Source organism: Sorex araneus, chromosome 2, assembly GCF_027595985.1.
Source record: "Sorex araneus isolate mSorAra2 chromosome 2, mSorAra2.pri, whole genome shotgun sequence".
Classification (NCBI taxonomy): Eukaryota; Metazoa; Chordata; class Mammalia; order Eulipotyphla; family Soricidae; genus Sorex; species Sorex araneus.
In genome coordinates, this window is record NC_073303.1 from 124,069,606 (window position 1) to 124,095,996 (window position 26,391).

The following is a 26,391-nucleotide window of genomic DNA, read 5'->3' on the forward strand; positions in this document are numbered from 1 at the left end:
AGTCATCATTTTTTTAACAGTTTTTTTAAAGAATCATCTTTGGTGAATTTATTTCTAGATATTTTGGTAGAAAACCTTTTTGTTTTGTTTTTATATCAAGACAGTATTGAAAACATAGCGCCTAAAAGGAAATTAAGAAAGAGAGAGAGGAGAAAGAGAAGAATAGTGTTTGCCATAGAGGCAGGCTGTGGGGGAAGGGCAGGTGGGAGGGAAACTCGGGACATGGGTGGCAGGAAATATGCACTGGAGAAGGGACCGATGTTGGAACACTGTATGACTGAAACCAAATCAAAAAATCCCAGTTCTTGGCATTTAGTTTTCATTTATTTGGGCTATTTGAGAATGCGTGATCGGAGTGGGTTGGGTCAAACAGAGCCCCAGCAGCCTAAAACCTCCACACTCCACAATCAGTGCCATGTTCCCAGCCGCACCCCACTGCTCAGACAAGCCTCATCCAGAAATGAACCCACTGAAAAACTCAGGTATGCAGGTTTTTTGATCGAAATCTCCAGGTTTTCTCCAGAGTCGGGGATGGGCTACCCTTCACCTCTCACCTCTGCCATCTCCCTGTTCTTCCAAATGCCCAAGCACTCACAGACAGGCCCCAAAGTCCACCCAGTTAAAAATTTAACTCCAGCTGTATCATCCGATTAAAAATTTTGACTCCCTGGAGCATGTAAAACTCTACAAGACTGGTAAACCAGAAGAAGCACACCAGATTGGATGGAATGGAATATAGAGGCATCCAATCTCAACACAATATAAACACAGAAGGCTTGATCTGTAACTACATCTTAGTCATCTCCCTTTTTAAAAAAATTTTTTATTAGTGAATCACTGTGAGGTACAGTTACAAACGTATGAACTTTCATGTTTGCATTTCGTTTATATCCCTCCACCAGTGCCCATTCTCCTCCACCAATGATCCCAGTATCCCTCCCACCACCCCCACCCCTACCCCCACCACCCCATCCTGCCACTGCGGCAGGGCATTCCCTTTTGTTCTCTCTCCTTTTGGGTGTTGTAGTTTTTAATAGAGGTACTGAGTGGCATCATGTTTGGTCTGTAGTCTACTTTCGGCACGCATCTTTCTTTTTTTTTTAATTTATTCATTTATTTTTAATTAGAGAGTCATCGTGAGGGTACAGTTACAAATCCATACATCTTTGTGCTCATGCTTCCCCCATACAAAGTTCGATAACCCATCCCTTCACCAGTGCCCATTCTCCACCACCCGTAAACCCAACATCCCTCCCCCCCTCCCCAGTCCCGTCTCCCCCCACCCCACCCTGCCACTATGGCAGGGAATTCCCTTTTGTTCTCTCTCTCTCTGATTAGGTGTTGTGTTTTGCAATAAAGGTGTTGAGTGGCCATTGTGTTCAGTCTCTAGTCTGTATTCGGCCCGCCTCACCCTTCCCCCACATGACCTCCAACCACATTTTACTTGGTGGTCCCTTCCCTGAGTTACCCAGAATGAGAGACCAGCCTCCAAGCCATGGAAACAATCTCCTGGTACTTATTTCTACTATTCTTGGGCGTTAGTCTTATAGTCTATTATTCTATATTCCACAGATGAGTGCAATCTTTCTATGTCTGTCTGTCTCTTTCTGACTCATTTCACTTAGCATGATACTTTCCATGTTGATCCACTTATATGCAAACGTCATGACCTCATTTTTAGTAACAGCTGCATAGTATTCCATTGTATAGATGTACCAGAGTTTCTTCAACCAGTCATCTGTTCTAGGGCACTCGGGTTTTTTCCAGATTCTGGCTATTGTAAACAGTGCTGCGGTGAACATATAAGTGCATATGTCACTTCGACTATACTTTTTGGCTTTTCTGGGATATATTCCCAGCAGTGGTATTGCTGGGTCAAATGGGAGCTCAACCTCTAGTTTTTTGAGAATCGTCCATACTGTTTTCCAAAAGGGCTGAACTAGCCGGCATTCCCACCAGCAGTGTAGAAGGGTCCCTTTCTCCCCACATCCTCTCCAACAGCGGTTGCTTTTGTTCTTTTGGATGTGTGCTAGTCTCTGTGGTGTGAGGTGGTATCTCATGGTTGTTTTGATCTGCATCTCTCTGACGATTAGTGATGTAGAGCACTTTTTCATGACGGCACGCATCTTTCAACCTGAGTGGGTCCTCTCAACATCCTCTACTTGGTGTTCTCTTCTCTATCTGAGCTGCCTTTTCCCCCAGCACATGAGGCCAGTTTCCAAGCTATCGGGCAGACCTGGTTCTTATCTCTACTACTCTTGGGTGTTAGTCTCCTATTCTGTTACTTTATATTCCACAGATGAGTACAATCTTTCTATGTCTGTCTCTCTCTTTCTGACTCATTTCACTCAACATGATACTTTCCATGTTGATCCACTTACATGCAAATTTCATGACTTCATCTTTTCTTTTTTTTTATTAATTAGTGAGTCATCATGAGATTTGCACATTTTCATACTTGTGTTTCCCTCATACAATGTTCGAGCACCCTTTCCTCTACCAGTGTCCATTCTCCACCACCAGTTAACCCAGTATCCCTCCCACCTCCCAATCCCATCCTCCCTCCCCCTACGCCCCCCCCACCTCTGTGGCAGGGCATTCCCTTTTGTTCTCTCTCTCTCTCTTTTTGGGTGTTGCGGTCCACAATAGGGATATTGAGTGGCCATCATGTTCAATCTATAGTCTACTTTCAGCATGCATCTCCCCTCCCGAGCGGGTCCTCCAACCAGAGCTTACTTTATGTTCCCTTCTCTATCTGAACAGCCTTTTCCCCCAGCATGTGAGGCCAGCTTCCAAGCCATGGAGCCAACCTCCTGGTACTTATTTCTACTATTCTTGGGTGTTAGTCTCCTACTCTGTTATTTTATATTCCACAGATGAGCGCAATCTTTCTATGTCTGTCTGTCTCTTTCTGACTCATTTCGCTTAGCATGATACTTTCCATGTTGATCCACTTATATGCAAAATTCATGACTTCATCTTTTCTAACAGCTGTATAGTATTCCATTGTGTAGATGTACCAATATATACATAACTCGGAGAGCCCAGCAAGCTACTGAGAGTATCCTGCCCGCACGGCAGAGCCTGGCAAGCTACCTGTGACATATTCGATATGCCAAAAACAGTAACAGTAGGTCTCATTCCCCTGACCCTGTAAGAGCCTCCAATCATTGGGAAACATGAGTAAGGAGAGGCTGCTAAAATCTCAGGGCTGAGTATAATAGAGACATTACTGGTGCCCGCTTGAGTAAATCGACGAATAAGGGGATGACAGTGATACAGTGATACAGATGTACCAAAGTTTCTTTAACCAATCATCTGTTTTTGAGCACTCCGATTTTTTCCAGATTTTGGCTATTGTAAATAGTGCTGCAATGAATATACAAATGTAGATGTCATTTCTACTACACCTTTTTGTCACTCTGGGATATATTCCCAGGAGTGGTATTGCTGGGTCAAATGGGAGCTCAATTTCTAATTTGTTGAGAATCATCCATATTGATTTCCAAAAGGGCTGACCAGTCGGCATTCCCACCAGCAGTGAAGGAGAGTCCCTTTCTCCCCACATCTGCGCCAACACTGGTTGCTTTTGTTCTTTTGGATGTGGGCCAGTCTCTGTGGTGACTGTGGTGACATCTCTCCTACAAGGGCTTGATGTCTCCATGGTGAGATTCAACAACCTTCACTAACCTTCTGCTACGGAAACATTTTTTAAATTATATTTTTAGCAAAATATTTATAATAAGCTGTATAAAATAAATAATTGAGGGCCTGCTCTAGGGGCAGGTTTTAGAAATGATTGGGAAAATTGGAAGTAATGCTGGTAGGAAGGTTCAATGGTGGTGGGATTGGTGTTAGAATATTGAATGTCTGTAACTAAACTGATGACTTAATAAAGTTATAAAATAAAGAAGTAATAATATAGTATATCCAAATAGCAATCATATTGAACCAGTAAGAAAATGTAGTTTAATGTTTTTACTGTTTATTTTAGTAATTAGGAAATTCATAAAATCAAAGCATATATTGAATTTGTTTATCTTTAACAGATACAACTATGTACTATAGTCAAATTTTGAAATAGTTGGCAGGCAAAATAAAAGATTTTTGCTATGAAAAAAAAAAGAATAGGTGAGAATGGGAAATAATATGAAGAGCAACATCCTAACCATCTTCAAACAAGTGGAGGCTGTTTGCCACGTTCAAAGAACTTACTTGTGAATACATTCCTTGACCAGCATCAGTTATTTTAGGAGATTGAATATCAGAAAACCCAAACCCACTTTTTGGTGGGAAAATGTGGATTTATTATTCTGTCTTATATCTATTCTGTTCTTCCTTATATCTCAGGAGTTTCTAACAGAAGCTTTGCCCGTTGACCTCATTGGAATGAACTGTGTTTTGATGAAGCAGTATATTGAGTTTGTAGCAGACAGGTTACTTGTGGAACTTGGCTTCTCAAAGGTAAAGCATTTAAAAGTGTATTTGTTACTGGTTAAAAATGTTAGAATCAAGGAAGGCTACTTACCTGTTATATTCACTAACGGCATTTGTGGGCCGGAGTGATAGTACAGCAGGTAGTGTGTTTGCCTTGCAAGCGGCCGACCCAGGTTCAATCCCCGGCATCCCATATGGTCCCCCAAGCACCGCCAGGAGTAATTCCTGAGTGCAGAGCCAGGAGTAACCCCTGAGAATCTCTGGGTATGACCCAAAATAAAATAAAATGAAATAAAATAATGGCATCTGAACATGCTAGTCTACTTTTCTTTGTTTTAACGTATATTATTATTATTATTATTAAGACTTTATGTATTACAGTGATGTTAATATTTATGCTCTAGGCATGTGGTTCTCAGCACACCCACTGCAGAAGTGTGATATCCCTCTGCCCTGGGCCTCGCCTACCTTTAACATGTCTGTGACAGGGCCTGAGAGATGGTGCAGGGCTTAAGAGGCTTCCTGGCACCTCAGGGGACCATGGTTGGAGCCCCAGCACTGTCAGGGCTCATTCCTGAGCACAGAGCTAGAAACAGTCCCTGAGCACTGCTCAGTGTGGACTCCTCCAAACAAACAAACAAGAATGCCTTACCGGCTTTTTTCCCCTTTTTTGCATAAACAAACTGGCTTCACAGAATCCTTTGATGTTTAAAATGAAATTCCTAATGGAAATAGAAAGCTGATGAATCTTAGAACTGAACTAATAGCTCAATGAATGGTTTTTGGTTTGTGGCCACACCCAGCAGTGCTCAGGGGTTACTCCTGGCTCTGTACTCAGGAATCACTCCTGACTGTGCTTGGACAGGGGGTTCTGGGGAATGAGCCCGGGTCCACCATGTATAAGGCCAAATGCCCTACCTACTGTACAGGTAGCTCAGTCAATTTTTTTTTTTTTTTCTCACGGGTGTAGCTATCTAATAGAATTCTCTTTTTATTCTGGTACATTTGGGCCACCTCCCCAGCGGCCGTGGGGATGACCAGTGCTACATGCAGTGGTGCCAGGGAAGCCATGCAGTTCTGGGGATCCAGCCCGGAGCCCTGCGCATGCCAGCCATCTGCTCCAGTCCCTGCTCATCTCCCCAGGGCCCCAGTAGGGTTATCTCTGGGTAGTGAATGGGGTTTAATGTACACATACATGTTTACTCTCATACAAATGCCAGTGTCTATTGTAATTTGGGGGTTAATTCTTGTATATAGGAAACAGTCATAAAGGCATTTAACTTCCATCATTTAATTCATTTGGGGGAGAGGGCTCCCCAGTGGTGCTCAGGGATCTGGGGCCCACGCTGATGATGCTTTGCATGGAGCTGCTTCTCTGACCCAAGCAACTGAGGCCACTAGGGCCACAGCTGGTGGGGTTCAGGGCTCATGTGTTGCCAGGGATCAAACCCGGGGCCTCAAGCTTGCAGGCATACTGTGCTCCAGGCCTTTGTGCTCTCCTCCTGGCTCCCTTTGAACTTTGCCCTCTCTAAGTTATTGACGTCATCTGGTTTATCTCTGATATCATTCCCGAATTCATAAAGAGGCTTCTCAACTGGCTTCAGACGAAGTCTGCTAGCGAGATGACCTGGCTTTCAATCCTGCTTCCCGCTTTCTGACTGGATATCCGCCCACAACTTGCTTTATCTCTGCCTGAATTCTCCTGCTTGTAAGATGGAGTTAATACTTGTCACAAAGTATGCCTGATAAACCATTAAAGCCCTTAAACTCGTGTCAGAAACTGGTATGATCTCTCAGCTCAGTGGGCTGGAGCACCTGCCATGTATGCAAGAGGCAAGTGCGGTCACCAGTGTCCCTAAGCACCACCAACAGGTGTGGCCCCCAAGCCCCAAAATAAATATATTAAAGGAACTGAAAAAAAGAACTATTTTTTTGTCATGGTATTTTTTTGTAAAATAAGAGAATTATTTGCGTTAGAAAGTGGTTATTATTTATACAGAATTCTAAATCAGGGGCTGGAATGATAGCACAGCAGGTAGGTCATTTGCCTTGCATGCAGCTGACCCAGGTTCAAATCACAGCATCCCATATGGTCCCCCAAGCACCACCAGGAGTAATTCCTGAGTGCATGAGCCAGGAGTAACCCCTGTGCATCGCCGGGTATGACACAAAAACAAGAACAAAAAAAGGATTCTAAATCATACTAACATTCATGATATCACCAACCTCTCTTTTAGTTTAGGATGAATTAAAAGGGGCCAGAGAGCTAACAAGGATTAAGGCACTTTGCTTTGCAAGCAGCCAGCCCCTGTTGGATCTGTGGCACCTCAGTTAACTCCTTTTCATGGTATAATGCTTTTAAAATTTTGTTTGTGTTGTTGCATATATCATATTCTTCCTTTTGTGACCAACTGAAATTCCATTGTGTGGACATAGTAAATTTCATTTTTGTATTGATCGAGTGACTTTTGGGTTGCTTCTGCTTTTATGGCTGTCATGCATAATGTGACTGTGCAGTTCACATTTACATTTTTGTACAGAAATATGAAATATGCCTTTATTTTTCTTGGCCCTGTAGTGAGATGATGGCTAGGTCATGTAGCCTCTTTTTTTTAAATCACGAGAGCAGCTCTCAGACCATTTTCCAAAGCGACTGCTGCATCTCGCGTCAGCACTGGCACTGAAGGAGTGCCCTTGTCTCCGTGTCCTGACTAACATGCTCCGTCTTCACTGGAGCCATCGCATGGCGTGGGAGGTGCTGCCTCATCATGATCTTGCTTTGCGCTTGCCCAGTGGATAATGAGGTTGAGCACCACTGGATGAGCCTATCGTTCTTTTGTACGTCTACAGTAGAGCAGTATCTGTCTATTCAAAGCCTTTGCCTGATTTTCAGTTGGGCGGTTTGAATAGACCCTTCCCTGTGGTGTGTATAGTCCCTGCAGGGCTGCTCCTGCACTCTTGTTTCTCTTTTATTGCTTCTCCTGAACCTTGGACATGGCTCATGGTGCCCATCAAGCAGCACCAAAACTGCTTCTTGAATTCAGAAGCAGTAAATAAAAGCTTGGGCTTGGGAGGCAGTCCAGTGGTTAGGGTGCATGGTAGACCTGGTTCAGTCCCCAGCACCGCATGCTTCCCTCAAGCATCCCTCACTGGAGCCTTGTAGCACCCTCCTCCTGCCCCAGCCCTGCCTGGTATGACCCGAGCCCTGCTGCATCCTTAGGCCCTTGCTCTGGACAGCTGGCCTAGTTTGCTGACACTTCTGGTTAGCCTCAGGCCTTCTGAGCACTTCTTGGAAGGACCTCCCCCTTCTCCCCCTCAACACAGACCTCTTCTTGTTGGTTTGTGTCTCCCATTTAACTTGGCGGCCTCTTCAGCTAGCATGGATTTTATCTGGGGTCACTATAGAGACAGGGTTAATTCTCTCCTCCCCCACTTAGTGTCAGTATGTCAGTATGTGGATTCTCCATCTTTCTTTCTTTCTTTCCTTCTTTCTTTCTTTTCTTCTTTCTTTCTTTCTTTCTTTCTTTCTTTCTTTCTTTCTTTCTTTCTTTCTTTCTTTCTTTCTTTCTTTCTTTCTTTCTTTCCTTCCTTCCTTCCTTCCTTCCTTTCTTTCTTTCTTTCTTTCTTTCTTTCTTTCTTTCTTTCTTTCTTTCTTTCTTTCTTTCTTTCTTTCTTTCTTTCTTTCTTCCTTCCTTCCCTCCTTTCTTTCCTTTCTTTCTTTCTTTCTTTCTTTCTTTCTTTCTTTCTTTCTTTCTTTCTTTCTTTCTTTCTTTCTTTCTTTCTTTCTTTCTTTCTTTCTTTCTTTCTTTCTTTCTTTCTTTTTTGCTTTTTGGGTCACACCCAGCGATGCTCAGGGGTTACTCCTGGCTTTGCACTCAGGAATTACTCCTGGCGGTGCTTGGGGGACCATATGGGATGCCGGGGATCGAACCCGGGTCGGCCGCGTGCAAGGCCAATGCCCTACCCGCTGTGCTATCGCTCCAGCCCCTCTCCATCTTTCATGAACCAAGAAACAAATTTAGATTCACAATCCTCATTTTAATACTTCAAATTAGATTTCAAATAGTATCTAATGACATACTATGTGATGGGAGGGAGTTGAATATTTTGTCATACAGTGTTTGTTTAATTCCCAAATAATGCCTCTGAAAAATGACGAGAGGGGCTGGAGCAATAGCACAGTGGGTAGGGCGTTTGCCTTGCACATGGCTGACCCAGGTTCGATTCCCAGCATCTCATATGGTCCTCTGAGCACTGCCAGGGATGATTCTTGAGTGCAGAGCAAGGAGTAACCCCTCTGCATTGCCAGGTGTGACCCATAAAGGAAAAAAAATGACTAGAATACTTTTATACTTTTGGTGTGTTGACTGTGAACATATGTTTCATTTGGCGGAACATGCATTTCTTTATTTTCTGAAATAACCCTCTTGTTCTTTCTACTTGGAATCCCAGTGATGCTAGCATCTTTTCTAGAGACAGTTAGGGGATGGTCTCAATCTTCTTCAATTGGAGGTCTGAGTACCCTCTCAAACCTCGGGGATCCGCTAGTGACTCAGCCCCTGGAGGGAGGTCTGAGTTCCGGGTGTCTGCGGTTCTTCTCTTTGCTTTGGGGGCCATACCCGGTGGTGCTCAGGGCCTACTCCTGGCTCTTCACTTGGGGATCATTCCTGGTGGGTCTTGGGGGACCATCTGGGGTGCCGGGGCCAGAGCCTGGGTTGGCCATGTGCAAGGTCATCTCCCTGCCTGCCACACCATCACTCTGCCCCTATGGTGCTCGGGGGAGATCGTTCGGTTTCTTCAGGATGACTAGTAACTTATTTTTTTCCTTTTCAGGTTTTTCAAGCTGAAAACCCCTTTGACTTTATGGAAAACATTTCTTTGGAGGGGAAAACAAATTTCTTTGAGAAGCGGGTTTCAGAATATCAGCGTTTTGCTGTTATGGCAGAAACCGCTGATAATGTCTTCACCTTGGATGCAGATTTTTAAAACCTTCTCAAGGGGAGTTTGTTGTTGTTGTTTGATTGTTTGTTTTCTTCTTGGGTCACACCCGGAGATGCACAGGGATCTCCTGGCTCTGCACTCAGGAATTACTCCTGCCTGGCTGTGCTTGGGACTGGGAATGAGATGCTGGGAATCGAACTCCAGGTTGGCAGTGTGCAAGGCAAATGCCCTACCTGCTGTGCTATCACTCCAGCACCTCCCTAGCCTTTAACAGAAATGTTAACTAAGTTTAGGGAATAGGAGTGTGGCAGGGTCCTGGCCTGTCGACCCTGGCAAACCGGAGTATGATCCCCCAAGTAAGTAAGTAAGTAAGTCCACCGGACTTACTCCCTATAGGAGAGGCAGTGGGGAGGGGAGAAGCCTCTGCCCTGCCCCTTTGTGGACCTCGGACTCCCCGCCACCACTGAGAAAGAACCATGCACAGAGGGGAGAGCTGGAGGTCAAGCAGCTCTCTTTTGATTAGCTCTCGCACAGGATATTTATACATGAGCTTCAGGGTAGCCTACATGCCTATCGCGCACACCTGGTTGTCACGCTCATCAGGTACACTTCATTGGGCTCATTACAGATGTTAGCTAATGATTTATATTTCCCGCTCTCAAGGCCAGGTGTGTTAGCTGAGGCAAGTGATGACTGTCAGGTCTGTCATCCCGTTATCTCCTCAACCAGAGTGCCTTTCTGGCTGGAGTGCTGGCACAGGGCTCTTTTCCATTGATCTGAGGGTCTGTCTTTATTCTAGTATGAACTTCACAAGAAAAAAAATTCAACCCCATCAAAAAATGGGGAGAAGAGATGAATAAACTTCCTCAGAGAAAAAATACTAATGGACTCATGAATCATCATTGTCACTGTCACTGTCATCCCATTGCTCATCGATTTGTTTGAGCAGACACCAGCAATGTCTTTCATTGTGAGACATTGTTACTGTTTTTGGCATATCCAATACGCCATGGGTAGCTGGCCACGCTCTGCCATGTGGGCGTGATACTCTTGGTAGCTTGCTGGGCTCTCTGAGAGGGGCAGAGGAATCGAACACAGGTCGGCCGCGTGAAAGGCGAATGCCCTACCACTGTGCTACCGATCCAGCCCATGAATCATCAGGGAGATGCAAATTAAACAACAATGAGCTGTCATCTCATACCACAGAGACTAGTACACATCAAAAAGAACAGGGACAACCAGTGCTGGTGTGGATGCGAGGAGAAAGGGATTCTCACTGCTGGTGGGACTGTCCACTGGCCCAGCCTTTCTGGATATGCCAAATGATACAGACATTATTAAAACATCTAGGAATTGAGCTTTCAGTTTACTCAACAGTCCCACTTAGTGGTGCATGGTGATGGGCACTGGAGCAGATAAGACCAAACCTCGAAAAGTGGCCCAGAAGCGAAGCCTCACAAGGGAGTGTCCGGGCAAAGTTGGCAAGAACAGGCTGTCAGCCAGCACTGGGTGTTGGGCCTTGAGCCTCACTTGACCTCCTGGTCACATGAGCCCAAGTCACAGAAACTCATGAATGCTTAGCACATCATCCTAAGTGCAGCATCTAGCCTTGATTGGGATTGGACCGGGGCAAAGCAGAGCTGGAGAGCTGATAGGCCCATGATGCTAAACTGTCTGTGATTGGACCTTTCTGTAAGCCGAGACCCCCTATAAAATATGTGTGTACTTGGCAATGAAGTGAGCAGCCCTCAGCTGCTCCCAGAGGGTGCCTCTCCGTGCCCGTCATCCTTCACCCCAGTCTGCCCAGACCTGGTGCACGTGTCCAGGCATGTTGGGGGAAAACTGTTCCCCAACATCTGGCGCCCTGAATGTGTGGCATTTACGAAGGTAATCGGTGAGGTTTTTGGACGGGTGAGTTCCCCTGGCCAGATCTGGGGGAATACCGGGCTTCTTCAGCCCCTCAACTATCTTTCCTTGTCTCATTTTCCTCCTGACCTCTCCCACGCACCTGCGTGTACGATGGCCATTTACACGTCTGTTTGCGAAACTGTCTAATCCTGAGCTGTCTCTGTTCAGTCACAGTCGTGCCAGCACAGCGCTGGAGCAGCCTCTTCCTTTCTCCTTTGAATTCAAAACGTGTGAGTGAGGGGCACCAAGTGTATCTGGAGAGTGAGTGGATAAGGCACCACGGCTGTGGCTACGGGGTCTGAGTGGGCTCCAACCCGCAGTTCCGTGGATCCCGTAATGGCTGAAGAAGACTTGCCCTGCAAGAGAGCAACCTGGCAGGGGGTTATGCCTGCACTCCAATGTCAAGGGAACCTTAAGATCCCACCATGGATCAGCCAGGCGAGCACCAGAGAGTGGCCCCTTCCTTCCCCTCGCCCCTTTTTCCTCTTTTCCTCCCTCTACCCGTAACCATGGGAGCTATCAGCTCCAAGGACTCTCTTATTCTAAGCAACCTGCAAGAGATCTTCCACTCTCGCAGCATGAAACTTAGCTGATCTCAGGGTGAGGCTTTTGAGGGGCATATGTGTGAGATCACTCCCTCGATCACCAAACTCTTCTGGTCTGAAATCCAGGGCTCAGGTGAGAGATAAAGTATTTCCCCTGAAATTTTTACTGTTCTTTTGGCCCTTCGCCAATGCCTTAGGTCTTTTGAAGAGGCTTGAACTGCACAGGAGGCCTCGGATGCATCCCCAGGCTGACAGAAGTTCACTCAGGGTGGCCCTTGGCGGGCAGGATTCAGATACTGTTTCTATGGGCCCTGCTGAAAGCCACTCTGCCTTTCCTTGGTCCTGCTGAATCTGTTAATTGCCCTATGCAGCCCCTGCCAGCAGTTCCCACCACTCCCATCCCACCTCCATATTCAGTTCCTGAGCAGTCTGGTGCCCTGCTGGACAAAATCCCCCTTTATCCAGTCCATGTAATGCCAGGGGCGCCCCATACATAGATCCCCTATTCTTCTCAGGGACTCAAGGATCTATGCACCACCATTAAGGAGGATGGCGTTACGGCACCTTGGACCAAATTGATACTGTACAGTACTTCTCTATCGCTTAACACTCCCCGTGATTGGTGGGACATTGCTCGGGCTGTCCTGCCGGGCTCTCGTTTTCTTCAGTGGGAGGCCTTTTATAGAGATGAGTGCTGGGAGGCTGACCGCCCTAATGTAGGCTCTCATACCCCACCAATGTGGGCTTCAGGTCACCTGCTGGGGGAGGGAGTAGCAAAAGACCCATACTCCCTATTGCAACAGCCAACTGGATTTTTTTTGCCAAGTCTGTTTATGTGCAAGTCAGTCCTGGGGAAGGCCAACTCCTGGTGCTGACGGAACCCTCTGGCCCTCTGGCGTGTCTCTAACTTCCCTGCATCGGAAAGCAACAGAGCTTTTCCCCGACTTTGTTCAGAGAGTCAAAGAGTGTGGAGCGCCAAGTCTCAGACCCCATTATTCAGCACGAGATGGTACACCAATTGGTCTGGGATGGAATGACTCCTAAATGCCTGTGAGGGCATGCAGCATGCTCATTATAAGGATTGGGTCATAAAAACACACGATGTAGGATCGTCCTACATGGCTGCTGCCTTGCAGGATTATCATGTGAGCAAACCTCACTGCTTTATATGCGGTGAGTTAGGTCACTGGAGAATAAACTGTCCCAAGAAGGACCACCCCCCCACACCAGAAAAGTTCCCTCCAAACCTAATACCCTCTGCCCTCAATGATGTCCCTACATCATTGGAAAAAGGCCTGCAAGGACTCCAAAACCCACAAAGATGGGTCCCTTCTGAAGAATTTAGCATCCCCACCTTTCCTGTTCCCACCAAAAATTTTCTGGACCATTCCAATAGAACTTCCACTGATCCCCATGTTTGATAAGAAAATTCTAACTCTGTCTCAGAACTAGAAAAAAAATGATACCATCTGAGGCTTACAACAACGTTGTCATAATTTATTTTGCCTGCTTTATATTATCAAAAGTGCTTTCTTGACCCATTTTTAACAAGCAGGCAACAGGCTGATCAGGCTGGGAAATGGGGGGTTGCTGACCAAGGTTCCCAATTGGCCAACAGGGCAAACTTTGCCCTGGGGGCTGACCCTTCCTTTATCAGTCCGTCAGTTTTCTCCCTGCCATTCTTGAGGGGTCAGATCAATCGCTCAACAGTATACGTTTGCACATGTGCACGTGGTGTTTGTAGTCAGTCCATTGTCTCTCTGTCTGTCTGGGTAGAGTACTCAAAAGCTAGAGCCAGGTTAAAATCAGAAGTAGAAATCCTTAAACCTGGGCAAGCATCATCATCATGAGAAGCCAGAGTGATGTGCAACTCAGCGATTTAAAAAGTTTAGATGTGGGGCTGGAGTGATAGCACAGCAGGTAGGGCGTTTGCCTTGTATGTGGCTGACCCGGGTTCAATTCCCAGCATCCCATCTGGTCTGCTGAGCAACGGCAGGAGTAATTCCTGAGTCCATGAGCCAGGAGTAACCCTTGTGCATCACCAGGTGTGACCCAAAAAGAAAAGAAAAAAGTATAAGTGTTTTTGAAAATTGTTAGACCAAGTTTAAATAAAAATTTCTCACCAGAAAGTTGAGGCTACAGAGAAATTAAAATTCTCAATCTAAAATCTCTTACTTGGAAAAACATTAATGATTGTTAACAGTTAAAATCCTGTTGAGCTTCAGAAACTGCACTATCTAGATACTACACTTGATCTTAGCCAAAAGGCCGAGAAGCGATAAAGCTGCACTATCTAGAAAGAGCTGTGGAACTAGAGTCTGAAACTAAAGTGAATTAGGAGTTCAGAGAATGCAAGGCTTTCTCTTACAAGCCTGAGCCAATTGTAATGAAGAATTAGTCTGCTTTCTAGAGTTATAAAATTGGTTGCAAAATTTACCCTACCACTATTTTATTTGATCTCTGAGACTTTTGGTAATTAAAATTTCTAGAGCTACTTAGCAAAGAGTAGCTAATGCGTTAAAATTTCAGACCAGCTTCAGGTCTTCTTGTAGAAGAAAAAAAGTGAGTCACTTTAAGTCCAAGCAACTGGAAATGCCCTTTTGGCTTTCATGACCTTGTTAAACAGAGGCAGCTGCCTCCCCCGACTCTTTCTCTTTCCTCAGCCTTTTTTCAGCCGAGGCCAATTAGAGCTGAAAATGGTGATAACTCACAGTCTTATGCTGATTTCAATTTTGAAGTTAAGTAGTTAATATCTTATTGTTAAAAGTTTTGAATTCTGGGGCTGGGGCAATAGCACAGCGGGTAGGGCATTTGCCTTGCACGCGGCCGACCTGGGTTCAATTCCCAGCATCCCTTATGGTCCCCTGAGCACAGCCAGGAGTAATTCCTGAGTGCAGAGCCAGGAGTAGCCCCTGTGCATCTCCAGGTGTGACCCAAAAAGAAAAAAAAAGAAAAGTTTTGAATGCTTCTGGAGCAGAGTATATCCAGAAAACAAAATATGTTTTTGTGGTAAAAAGGAATTTAAAGTTTAAGGTATTCTGGCAGAAGAGTTTTGTCTCAAGAATTATGAAAGAAAAAGGGTGATAAAACAGAAAACTGGAAGGAATATTTTACCTTCATATTAAGATAAATATAGACAATCTAAAACTTTGTTCCTTTCTCTATATTAAGTTATTTTCAAGGGTTGCCGAAGTATACATGCTTAAACTGCATATGTGACTATTTGAGTTGTTTACTGGAGAAAATAAAAATTGAGGTTTAAGTCATTTAAAATATATATAATTACAAAATGCAGTCCACTGGAAGTGATGAAGTGGGCAAAGATGGAAGGAATATGCAGGTAAATGAAATATATGAATCTTGTAAATGTATTTACCCTCTCTCATCCATATTTTCCTAGGATTCAGAATTTTATATTATAAGATCTTTAATTGTGAACATTATAAACCTTTTGAATATCTATGGAACTGATGTAATGCTTTTAAAAGAGTACTGCTGGGTACATCTTAGTCATAGTAATTGAGAGAATGATTAGCACCTTGTTAAACATGTCAGTAAAATAAAGATGTTAAAACCTATGAGATATGACTATAAGAAAGGAATATAAATGTGTATTTTAAGTAAAAAGTATGATGGATGGAGATATCATCAGTGGAAAGCAGGAAAGCAATCCTGTTAAAGTGAGTTGGTTTTGGGGGCTGGAGTGATAGCACAGCAGGTAGGGCATTTGCCTTGCACGCGGCTGACCCGGGTTCGATTCCCAGCATCCCATAAGGTCCCCTGAGCACCGCCAGGGGTAATTCCTGAGTGCAGAGCCAGGAGTAACCCCTGTACATCGCCGGGTGTGACCCAAAAAGAAAAAAAAAGTGAGTTGGTTTTGAAGTGGAAAGGTACCAGATAGAATGGATATAATGGAAGTTTGTAGTTGTGTTTTTAAGGGAAACTGTGATCAAATTATATTGTTATAGGGGCTAAAGCAATAGAACAGCGAGTAGGGTGTTTGCCTTGCCTGCGGCTGACCCGGGTTCAATTCCCAGCATCCCATATGGTCCCCTGAGCACCGCCAGGGGAAATTTCTGAGTGCAGAGCCAGGAGTACCCCTGTGCATCACCGGGTGTGACCCAAAAAGCAATATATATATATATATACATACATATATATACACATTTATTTATTTATAAAAGCTATACCTATTGTTATATATGTTATATACAATATATTGTTATAATTATAATGTAATATTATATTGTTATGAAAAGTATACCTGCAGAATTGTTCTAGTATCCACTCTGGTTACAGTACTCTTAGATAATTGCAAGTCAAGGTTTTGAACATGAAACTAAATGAATTAGACATGATGTTGTTAAAATGTACATTCTATCTCTATAGAACTTAATGCTTCTTTTGACTAGGACCCATACAAGTGGATATATTGTATCCCATTGTGAGTGACATGAAACATTTGCTTTTCTCCTCTTTGTATCTTTCTATCTTTGTGCCTTCAGTATGTTTTGATGCTTCATGGAACTATGGTGCTTTCATAAATCCAGATAGAAAATCTTTTCTCTCTGTAATAGAGTCTGTCCCTCATACAAACAAACAAACAAACAAACAAACAAACAAACAAAAAGCTGGGTTGCAGATACCAAACCCCTGGCACAAACCCTGGCAGGTGGGAGCTGACGGATTTCTGCCTAGCCCCCTTCTGGCCCTAGTATCTACAATCCACACTTGATCTCCACCCTCCTTTGTAAATATCTGTTTCTTGATTGCTATTGTCCCCCACTTTACTCTTTACATTTAGGATGAACTCGCCTGGCTCCTGCTCAGAACCTGACAGGAGCACGCACTTCTCCTGCCCCTCTTGGCTGCTTCTGGTCTGCCTGCCTCAGTGGGACTGTTCTCTAGCTCCCTGGCCAAAACACTCCTGACAGCCAGGAGTGCTGGAGTGGAGGGCCTGCAAGAGAAACTGCCATGGCTTTGATAGAATACCTGCAAAGTGAGCCCTTTCGGCCTGAGATGGAACCACTTATTTATCCGGTGCTGCATGGTGCTTCCACTCCTTGCATCTTACAACAGCTGTAAGGGCTTCCTGGAAGCAGGGCTGAGGATGTGTTTTTCAGGAATCAAGATTTGTGAACTCTCTTTAGTATTTTCTTGCAGCTGTATATAGACAACTCAGAATATATTTAAAAATCTTTTTCTTTCTTGAACAGTATATTTAAGTCATTGCTCTATCCTTTTAACTTCATTATTTTTGTATGTAAAACCTCATGGTTCTCCAAATGGACTGCATTTATTTAAAATTCTTTTTTGTAGCATATATAATTTTGGTGGGAATTATATAGGAAAGCAGTTTGGCCTCGTTCTTTCACTCAGGGTTGTGTTTCTGTCCAATTATATGCAGATCTCATTATGCAAGCTTCTCCTGTCTTTTGAGACATGCTGGTTTTACACTGGTCTCATTTTGGAGCATTTACTTGCTTTCTTTTTTTTAATTAAAATTTTTTTTTTAATGAATTACCGTGAGATAGATACAAACTTACAAATGTTTGTGCTTATATTTCAGTCATACAATGATCAAGTACCCATCCCTCCACCAGTGCCCATTCTCCACCACCAATGTTCCCAGTATCCCTCCCACCACTCCAACCCCAACCCCCTCCCTTCTACGCCGCCCCCCACCACACACCGCCTCTGTGGCAGGCACATTCCCTTTTACCCTCTCTCTCCTCTAGGGTGTTGTGGTCTGCAATGCAGGCATTAAGTGGCCATCATGTTCGGTCTTTTTTTTTTAATAGTTTTTTTTAATTAGTGAATCAACGTGAGGGTACAGTTACAGATTTATACATTTTTGTGCTCATGTTTTCCCCATACAAAGTTCGAGAACCCATCCCTTCACCAGTGCCCATTCTCCACCACCAGTAAACCCAACATCCCTCCCACCCTCCCCAGTCCCATCTCCCCCCACTCCACACTGCCACTATGGCAGGGTATTCCCTTTTGTTCTCTCTCTCTGATTAGGTGTTGTGGTTTGCAATAAAGTGGCCATTGTGTTCAGTCTCTAGTCTATATTCGGCCCACATCACCCTTCCCCCACATGACCTCCGACCACATTTTACTTGGTATTCCCTTCTCTGAGTTGCCCAGAATGAGAGACCAGCCTCCAAGCCATGGAGACAACCTCCTGGTACCTATTTCTACTATTCTTGGGTGTTAGTCTCCTAGACTATTATTCTATATTACACAGATGAGTGCAATCTTTCTATGTCTGTCTCTCTCTCTTTCTGACTCATTTCACTTAGCATGATACTTTCCATGCTGATCCACTTATATGCAAATGTCATGACCTCATTTTTTCTAACAGCTGCATAGTATTCCATTGTATAGATGTACCAGAGTTTCTTCAACCAGTCATCTGTTCTAGGGCACTCGGGTTTTTTTCCAGGTTCTGGCTATTGTAAACAGTGCTGCAATGAACATATAAGTGCAGATGTCATTTCAACTATACTTTTTGGCTTTTCTGGGATATATTCCCAGCAGTGGTATTGCTGGGTCAAATGGGAGCTCAACCTCTAGTTTTTTGAGAATCGTCCATATTGTTTTCTCCTCAAGCTTTTCCAGGAAATTGAAAAGACAGGAACCCTTCTGAACAGTTTCTATGAGGCACATATCTCCCTAATACCAAAAGAAAACAAAGACACCACTAACAAAGAAAACTATAGACCAATATCCTTGATGAACACCGATGCAAAGATCCTCAACAAAATACTAGCAAATAGAATCCAACAACTCATCAAAAAGATCATACACCATGACCAAGTGGGATTCATCCCGGGGATGCAAGGATGGTTTAACATTCAGAAATCAATCAACATAATCCATCACATCAACAAAAGTAAAGATAAAAACCATGTTCGGTCTTTGGTCTACCTTCAGCACACATCTCCCATCCCGAGCGGGCCCTCCAAGCATCCTTTACTCGGTGGTTCCTTCTCTCTCTGAGCTGCCTTCCCCCCTCCCTACTTGGCACGTGAGGCCAGCTTCTAAACTGTGGAGCAATCATCCTGGTCCTTGTCTTTACGATCCTTGGGTATTAGTCTCCCATTCTGTGACTTTATATTTCACAAATGAGTGCAGTCCTTCTATGTCTGTCCCTCTCTTTCTGACTCATTTCACCTAGCATGATACTCTCCATGTTGATCCACTTATATGCAAATTTCATGACTTCATCTTTTCTAACATCTGCATAGTATTCCATTGTGTAGATGTACCAAAGTTTCATTAACCAGTCATCTGTTCTCTCGAACTTGGGTTTTTTCCAGATTCTGACTATTGTAAATAGTGCTGCAATAAACATACAGGTGCAGATGTCATTTTGACTATATTTTTTTGCATCTCCAGGATATATTCCCAGAAGTGGTATTGCTGGGTCAAATGGGAACTCAATTTCTAATTTTTTGAGAAACGTTCATACTGTTTTCCAAAAGGGTTGAACCAGTCGGCACTCCCACCAGCAGTGAAGGAGAGTCCCTTTTTCCCCACATCCATGCCAACACTGGTTTGTTTTGTTCTTTTGGATGTGAGCCAGTCTCTGTGGTGTGAGATGGCATTTCATTGTTGTTTTGATCTGCATCTCCCTGATGATTAGCGATGAAGAGCATTTTTTCATGTGCCTTTTGACCATTCGGATATCTTCTTTGAGAAAGTTTCTGTTCATTTCATCGCCCCATTTTCTCATGGAGTTGGATGTTTTCTTGTAGAGTTCAACCAGTGCCTTGTATATCCTTGATATCAGCCCCTTATCAGATGGCTATTGGGTGAATATCCTTTCCATTCTGTAGACTGCCTTTGTATTCTGGTCACTGTTTCTTTTGAGTTGCAGAAGCTTTTTAATTTAATATAGTCCCATTTGTTTATTTCTGTTTCCGCTTGCTTGGCCAGTTGCCTGTCATCTTTGAAGACAACTTTAGCTTCAATGTCGTGGAGGCTTTTGCCGACCTTGTCTTCAATGTACCTTATCGATTCTGGCCTGATGTTGAAGTCTTCATTCTTTTGATCTGACTTTTGTGTATGGTGTTAGGTAGAGGTCTGAGCCCATTTTTTGCATATAGCTGTTCAGTTTTGCCAGCACCATTTATTAAAGAGGCTTTTCTCGCTCCACTTCACATTTATTTTTTAAAAACAATTTTTTATTGAATTACTGTGAGAACAGTTACAAAGCTTTCCAGTCTAAGTCTCAGTCATACAATTATCAAACACCCATCCCCTCACCAGTGCACATCCTCCACCACCAAGAACCCCAGTATACCCCCATCTCACCCCTCCCCCCCGCCTATGTGGCAGATGATTTCCACCTTACTCTCTTTCAGATTTGATCACATTCAATATTTTGACAAAAGATCCACCATTATTATTTGGAATTTTCTCCAACATTCAGACCTGCCAAAAAAGGCATCATTAGATAATTTGTTTTCTATTGCTGATATGAACAGCATTTCGGAATTCTGATATTTTAGTAATAAGTCTGGAGGGATTTCTGCCAAAAGCTGCTGGGTTTCGAGATTGATTTCTGTGCCTCTGGGATCTGGCCATTCAGGAGCCAGGAGATGTTAGTGGGCAGCAACTCAGGGCCTTGTTGAGAGGGACTGGTTCCACCACCCCCCCCCCCCCATCCCATGAGGCCCCTTGTGTCATGTCATTGCAGTCTCATACCTGGCTGTCCAATAGGTTCTGAAAAGGTGGCAGCCACCGGGCCGCCAGGGAGAAAAGGTGGAAGGGACAAACACCTTTCCCCACCCTGGGTGGCACGGTGCCATAGTTTAGTGCTCAGTCCAGATGCATTTCTGCAAGAAGCCACTGTTTTTTTTTTTTTTCACGCTTTTAGAAACCATTTATTTCCTGAATTTACTAAAACTTAGAGATGAAACTCATTTTTCTTGACTATTCAACATATATCCTAAATACATTCTCTGTTTTTTTAATAATTTATTTATTTTTAATTAGTGAATCACCGTGAGGGTACAGTTACAGATTTATACATTTTTGTGCTCATGTTTCCCCCATACAAAGTTCGAGAACCCATCCCTTCACCAGTGCCCATTCTCTACCACCAGTAAACCCAACATCCCTCCCACCCTCCCCAGTCCCATCTCCCACCACTCCACACTGCCACTATGGCAGGGTATTCCCTTTTGTTCTCTCTCTCTGATTAGGTGTTGTGTTTTGCAATAAAGGTGTTGCGTGGCCATTGTGTTCAGTCTCTAGTCTATATTCGGCCCACATCACCCTTCCCCCGCATGACCTCCGACCACATTTTACTTGGTGTTCCCTTCTCTGAGTTGCCCAGAATGAAAGACCAGCCTCCAAGCCATGGAGTCAACCTCCTGGTACTTATTTCTACTATTCTTGGGTGTTAGTCTCCTAGTCTATTATTCTATATTCCACAGATGAGTGCAATCTTTCTATGTCTGTCTCTCTCTTTCTGACTCATTTCACTTAGCATGATACTTTCCATGCTGATCCACTTATATGCAAATGTCATGACCTCATTTTTTCTAACAGCTGCATAGTAGTCCATTGTATAGATGTACCAGAGTTTCTTTAACCAGTCATCTGTTCTAGGGCACTCGGGTTTTTTCCAGATTCTGGCTATTGTAAACAGTGCTGCAATGAACATATAAGTGCAGATGTCATTTCGACTATACTTTTTTGCTCCTCTGGGATATATTCCCAGCAGTGGCATTGCTGGGTCAAATGGAAGCCACTGGTTTCTGAGGTTGGTCTGTGTGCCTCTGGGATCATGGCCATTCAGGAGCCAGGAGCCATTCGTGGGTGGTAACTTGGGGCTTCATTGGGGCAGGGAGAGGGGTCTACTTCACATTTCTTGCTCCCTTATCAAAGATTAGATGATCATATATTTGAGGGTGTGTGTCAGGATATTCGACCCTGTTCCATTGGTCTGCAGCTCTGCCTTTGTTTCCAGTACCATGCTGTTTTAATTATTACTGCTTTGTAGTAGAGTTTGAGGTTGGGGAAGGTGATGCCTCTTATCTTCTTTTTCCCAAGGATTGCTTTAGCTATTTGTGGGGGGTTGTTGCTTCATATGAATATCAGCAGTGTTTGATCCATTTCATTGAAGAATTTCATGGGTATCCTAATAGGGATCACATTAAATCTGTATAATGAGCATTTACTTTTTGCCATTTAATTTTTTCATTTGTTCACTGTTGGGGACTGGCCTTGGTAGCCCCTGCTTGCTTTCCCCGAGAAGGGAATGAGCAGAGGAAAAACTTGGCGTGTGGGAGCACCATGCTCTGGCAGCTGACCCTGTAAAGGGGAGCTGAAGGGAAAGCTGCACCTGATCTGCCTCAGCCGTGCCAGGAGCCACATTCTCATTCCTGAGAGAGTTCAAGGACCTGCCCGCATGCGCAGCTGCAAAACAGTAAGAGATAACGTAGCTCGCTCAACTTGTAACCCTTGGCTTTCCCACGGAGTGTTCACTGCGTATTATAAAAAAAAAAAGAGCTTTGGAATAAAGTCGCTGTATGTTTAATACAGTCCTCCATACCCTGTCTTCAGCTCTCATTCTCTTCTCTCCGGCAGAAGTTTAAGTTGCCTGCGCGGGATGCAGCAGTTCACTGAAAAAAACGTTGTTATTATTAAGAAAACATAGCAGTTTGTGTGTTTGAAAAATAAGTTTGGGGGCCAGAGAGATAGTATGAGAATTAGGCACTTGCCTTACATGTGGCCAACCCCGGGTTTGATCCTGGCACTGCATATGGTCCCCAGGAACTGCCAGGGATCACTCCTGAGCACAGAATCAAGAATAGACCTGGGCACTTTTGGTTGTGGCCTTATAATTTCTCCCTTCCCCAAATATTGCTTTAAGTGGAAAGTTGCAGAAATTCTTTGGGTATAAATGTATAACAATTCAGAAGTCAGGAAGATAGCTCAAAGCGTTGGAGAATGTGCTCTGCATATAGTAGTTCTGGTTTTTATTCCTGTGCCTGCTTCCCAAGTATGATCATACCAAGCCAGGTATGATCCAAAACAAAAAACATGTTTTAGGCACGGTCTTTTCTTAATTCACGAAATTTTAAATTATTTTTTTCCCCATGGGATTACATGAGGATGCGATGCTACGCTGTGGGAAATCTCCAGCCGGTTGTGAGAAAGCTCCAGCCTTGAAGGCCAAGGCGGAATGTTGTCAGGAATCTCACAGACCCCTGAGATAGAGTGTCCCGACCTTGGCTCTACCTGAAGCTTGCAAACACTTGATGGTGCCGGGCTGCAGCTGTGCTGATCCACCCTGGCCAAACAATTAATGCTGATGATCATTGAAATGGGGGAGGGGCGGAGGGAAAGGAAGGTAGAAAAAGATCATAAAAATAGTGACTGAGACATAAACATAGCTTTGGAACTGTCCTTGGTCTCCTGCTCATTTATTTAAGACCACCGTGCCTCATCCCCCAACGCCTGCTAGTGGGTCGGCATGCAAGAGGAGCAGGAGGAACATTTTCCTTTGTCAGTTTTGGACCACACTTGACAATGCTCCAGGGTTGTTCCTGATCATGCTTGGGGTACCATGCGGTGCTGGGAATTGAACATGGGGTGCCCACATGCAAACCATGTGTTCCAGCCCCAGAGCCTTCTCCCAGGCCCAAATCCACAAAATTCTTCATTTAATGCATTTAAATCTGTTTTACAGCTCTGTTTTGACTTTTCCAAATGTCTGGTCATATAACAAAATTAGTGTCTACTGTATACATAGAATATTTTTTCAGTGTGACTATGCCTAAATAATTTTTGCTAAAACATACCATAAGTCTCAAGCACCTAGAAAAATCAATAATAAATTTTGTACGGAATCAGAAGACACCTGAATAGCCAAAGCCATAACAAAAACTAAAAAATTGTGAGGTATCTCATTACCTAATTTGGAACTGTATTACAAAGCTATAGTGGTCAAAACTGCATGGTACTAGAATAAAGATAGACTCTCTGATTAGTAAGGGTTAGAATTAAGTACCCTACAACAAAACTCCATACATATGGACAGTTAATTTTTTTAAAACTTTTTATTAAATCACCATGTGGAAAGTTACAAAGTTCTCAGGTTTATATGTCAGTTATACAATATTCAAACACCCATCCCTTCACCAGTGCCCATATTCCACCACCAGAAACACCAGTATACCCCCCGCCCCCACCCCTACCCCCTACTGTATAACTAATGAATTTCACTTCATTTTTTCTTTACCTTGATTACATTCCATAATTCAACACAAAACTCACTATAGTTGTTGGAGTTTCCAACCAAGAGAGACAGACCTACTACATTTGATAATTAGTTTTTCATTGCTGGAAATGAAGAGATATGTAGCCCCACTGCTACAAGTACATAACTCTCTCTCTCTCTCTCTCTCTCTCTCTCTCTCTCTCTCTCTTGCCTTTTCCCATTTTTTTTTCTTTTTCCCCCTCATCCCCCTTCCTGCGCCTCATAGTATGGTGTACGCCACGCCGCGTCGGCCAGCGTGGGGCTTTTGCTTAGTTCACAGTCCAGAGAGGTGGCTGCTACATTAAAAACCTTCAATATTTCAACAAAAACTTACTGTTATTATTTGGAGTTTCCCCCCCAAGTCAGACCTGTTCAAATGAAACCGTTTCACATTGCTGAAAATTATAAATGTTAAGTTGTGCAGACGCGGCAGTGTCCGCGCGGTTTTGGATTTCTGTATAAAGTCCAGGGAAAATTCTGCCAGAAATTACATAGCCCAGCTCACAGTCCCAGTGCATTGCTGTAAGAAGTCTCTGAATTCAAAGTCTTTAGGCGCAGAGGGTCTCCATGATTCGCGCTCTGCGGCTCTGGATTTATCTGGGCCGAGGGCGTGCCAGTTACGCCCCCTTCCCATGAGTTCCTGGGAGCCCCCAAAGTAAAATCCGAATACTTGTGGGTTTGGAGTCACAGAAGATGGCGCCTGCCACGTGGGTGCCGCCAGGCCGCTGCTTTCTGTGCGGCAAGACAGGGTGGGGAGGAAAAAAATCCACCCCCGGCAGCACAGAGTTGTAGCCCAGTTCGGTGTCCCAGTGCATCGCTATCGGATGCTGCGCTGGATGCCCGAATGTGTTACATCTCTGGAATCAAAGTTTTTAGGCGCAGAGGGTCCCTGGACAGTTAATTTTCAATTAAGGAGATGTGTTGGAGTTCTTTCTGGCACAGCTACCCAACCATTTGGGCTCCAGGTCCTGTGAGAAAACTCCAGGTCTTGACCTTGTGGAGGAGAGATGGTGCCAGGGAACCTGGCAGGCGAGCAGATTAGTGTAGATTAATGACTTCACGATTACTAGCGCCCAGTGCTTGAAACATGGGAAGCTGACACTTACGGTATCTGTCAGACTTACTGCTCTGCCTCTGCTTTAGATCATGGAGACTCCTTATCACTGCATCCCACCTAGCCCACAGAGTCATAAATCTGGCCTTTCTCTTCCCCCTTACCTCACACCCTCTTGTCTTTCACACTCGTGCACATATTTCATTCCTTTCCTCCTATGTAACCAATGTTTTCCCTGAATAAACTTTGTCAGAACATCAGTCTATGGCCCGTGTCTATTGCTTTTCCAGTTGTGTACAAGCCTGTGAGCTACCAGCCTTAGACCATCAAGGAGAATCCCCCAACCCCAGGCTTCCCCCATAGCTGTGGGACAACTACAGAGTGAAGAACATGACATGAGTAAAGATAGCCGCTTAAGTAAAAGGTGCTGGGGAAAACTGGATAACTACGTGGATCTATGCCTCACACCCTACACAAAAGTCAATTCAAAGAGAAAAAGACCTTGAGGTCTGGAAACTGTAAAGTATATTGAGGAAAATATAGGTAGAACATTCCAAAATTTGAACCTCAAAGGCATCTTCAGTAATCTGATACCACTAGCAAAGGCAACAAAAGAAAAAATAAATGTGACTACATCAAATTGGTTTCTTCATGGCAAAAGAAACATGGGCTAAAACTAAAAGCTACCTGACTGGGGAAAAAATATTTGCATTCAACACATCAGACAAAAGGTTGATATTTAGGATATATAAAGTACTCACAAAGATCAACAACAACAGAAAATTCAAAAATGGGGAGAGGAAATGGACAGTTCTCAGAGGAAGACAGGTGGATGGCCAACAGGCGTATGAAAGAACACTCATCTTTAGGGAAATACAAATCAAAGTGACAATGAGATTCCATCCCGCACCAGTGAGAATGGCATATATCAAAAATAGTAGGAACAGGACCAGAGCAATAGTACAGTGGATAGGGCGTTTGCCTTGCATGCAGCCCACCCAGGACGACCTGGGTTTGATCTCCAGCATCCCATATGGTCCCATGAGCACCTCCAGGAGTGATTCCTGAGTGCAGAGCCAGGAGTAACCCCTGAGCTCTGCCAGGTGTGATCCAAAAAGAAAAAACAAACAAACAAACAACCCCAAACCACAATAACTAAATAGTAGGAACAATCTGTGCTGGCAGGATGTGGTGAAAAAAAGAACCCAAACTCTATCCACTACTTG

General features: G+C 44.1%; 1 protein-coding gene and 1 pseudogene across 3 annotated transcripts in view; one reads left to right on the forward strand and one right to left on the reverse strand.

The window, feature by feature from the left end:
• RRM2B (ribonucleotide reductase regulatory TP53 inducible subunit M2B) overlaps positions 1 to 16,092 on the forward strand; it is a 42,123-nt gene extending 26,031 nt beyond the window's left edge. For all 3 annotated transcript variants that reach the window (XM_055125503.1, XM_004607688.2, XM_055125502.1), the window contains 2 exons: positions 4,351 to 4,464; positions 9,271 to 16,092. In XM_055125503.1, the coding sequence (XP_054981478.1) occupies positions 4,351 to 4,464; positions 9,271 to 9,423 (267 nt within the window). In that variant the 3' untranslated portion in view covers positions 9,424 to 16,092. The remainder of the gene's footprint in view (positions 1 to 4,350; positions 4,465 to 9,270) is intronic.
• LOC129402689 (U2 spliceosomal RNA) lies at positions 13,942 to 14,111 on the reverse strand (annotated as a pseudogene).
• Positions 16,093 to 26,391: the final 10,299 nt, after the last annotated feature.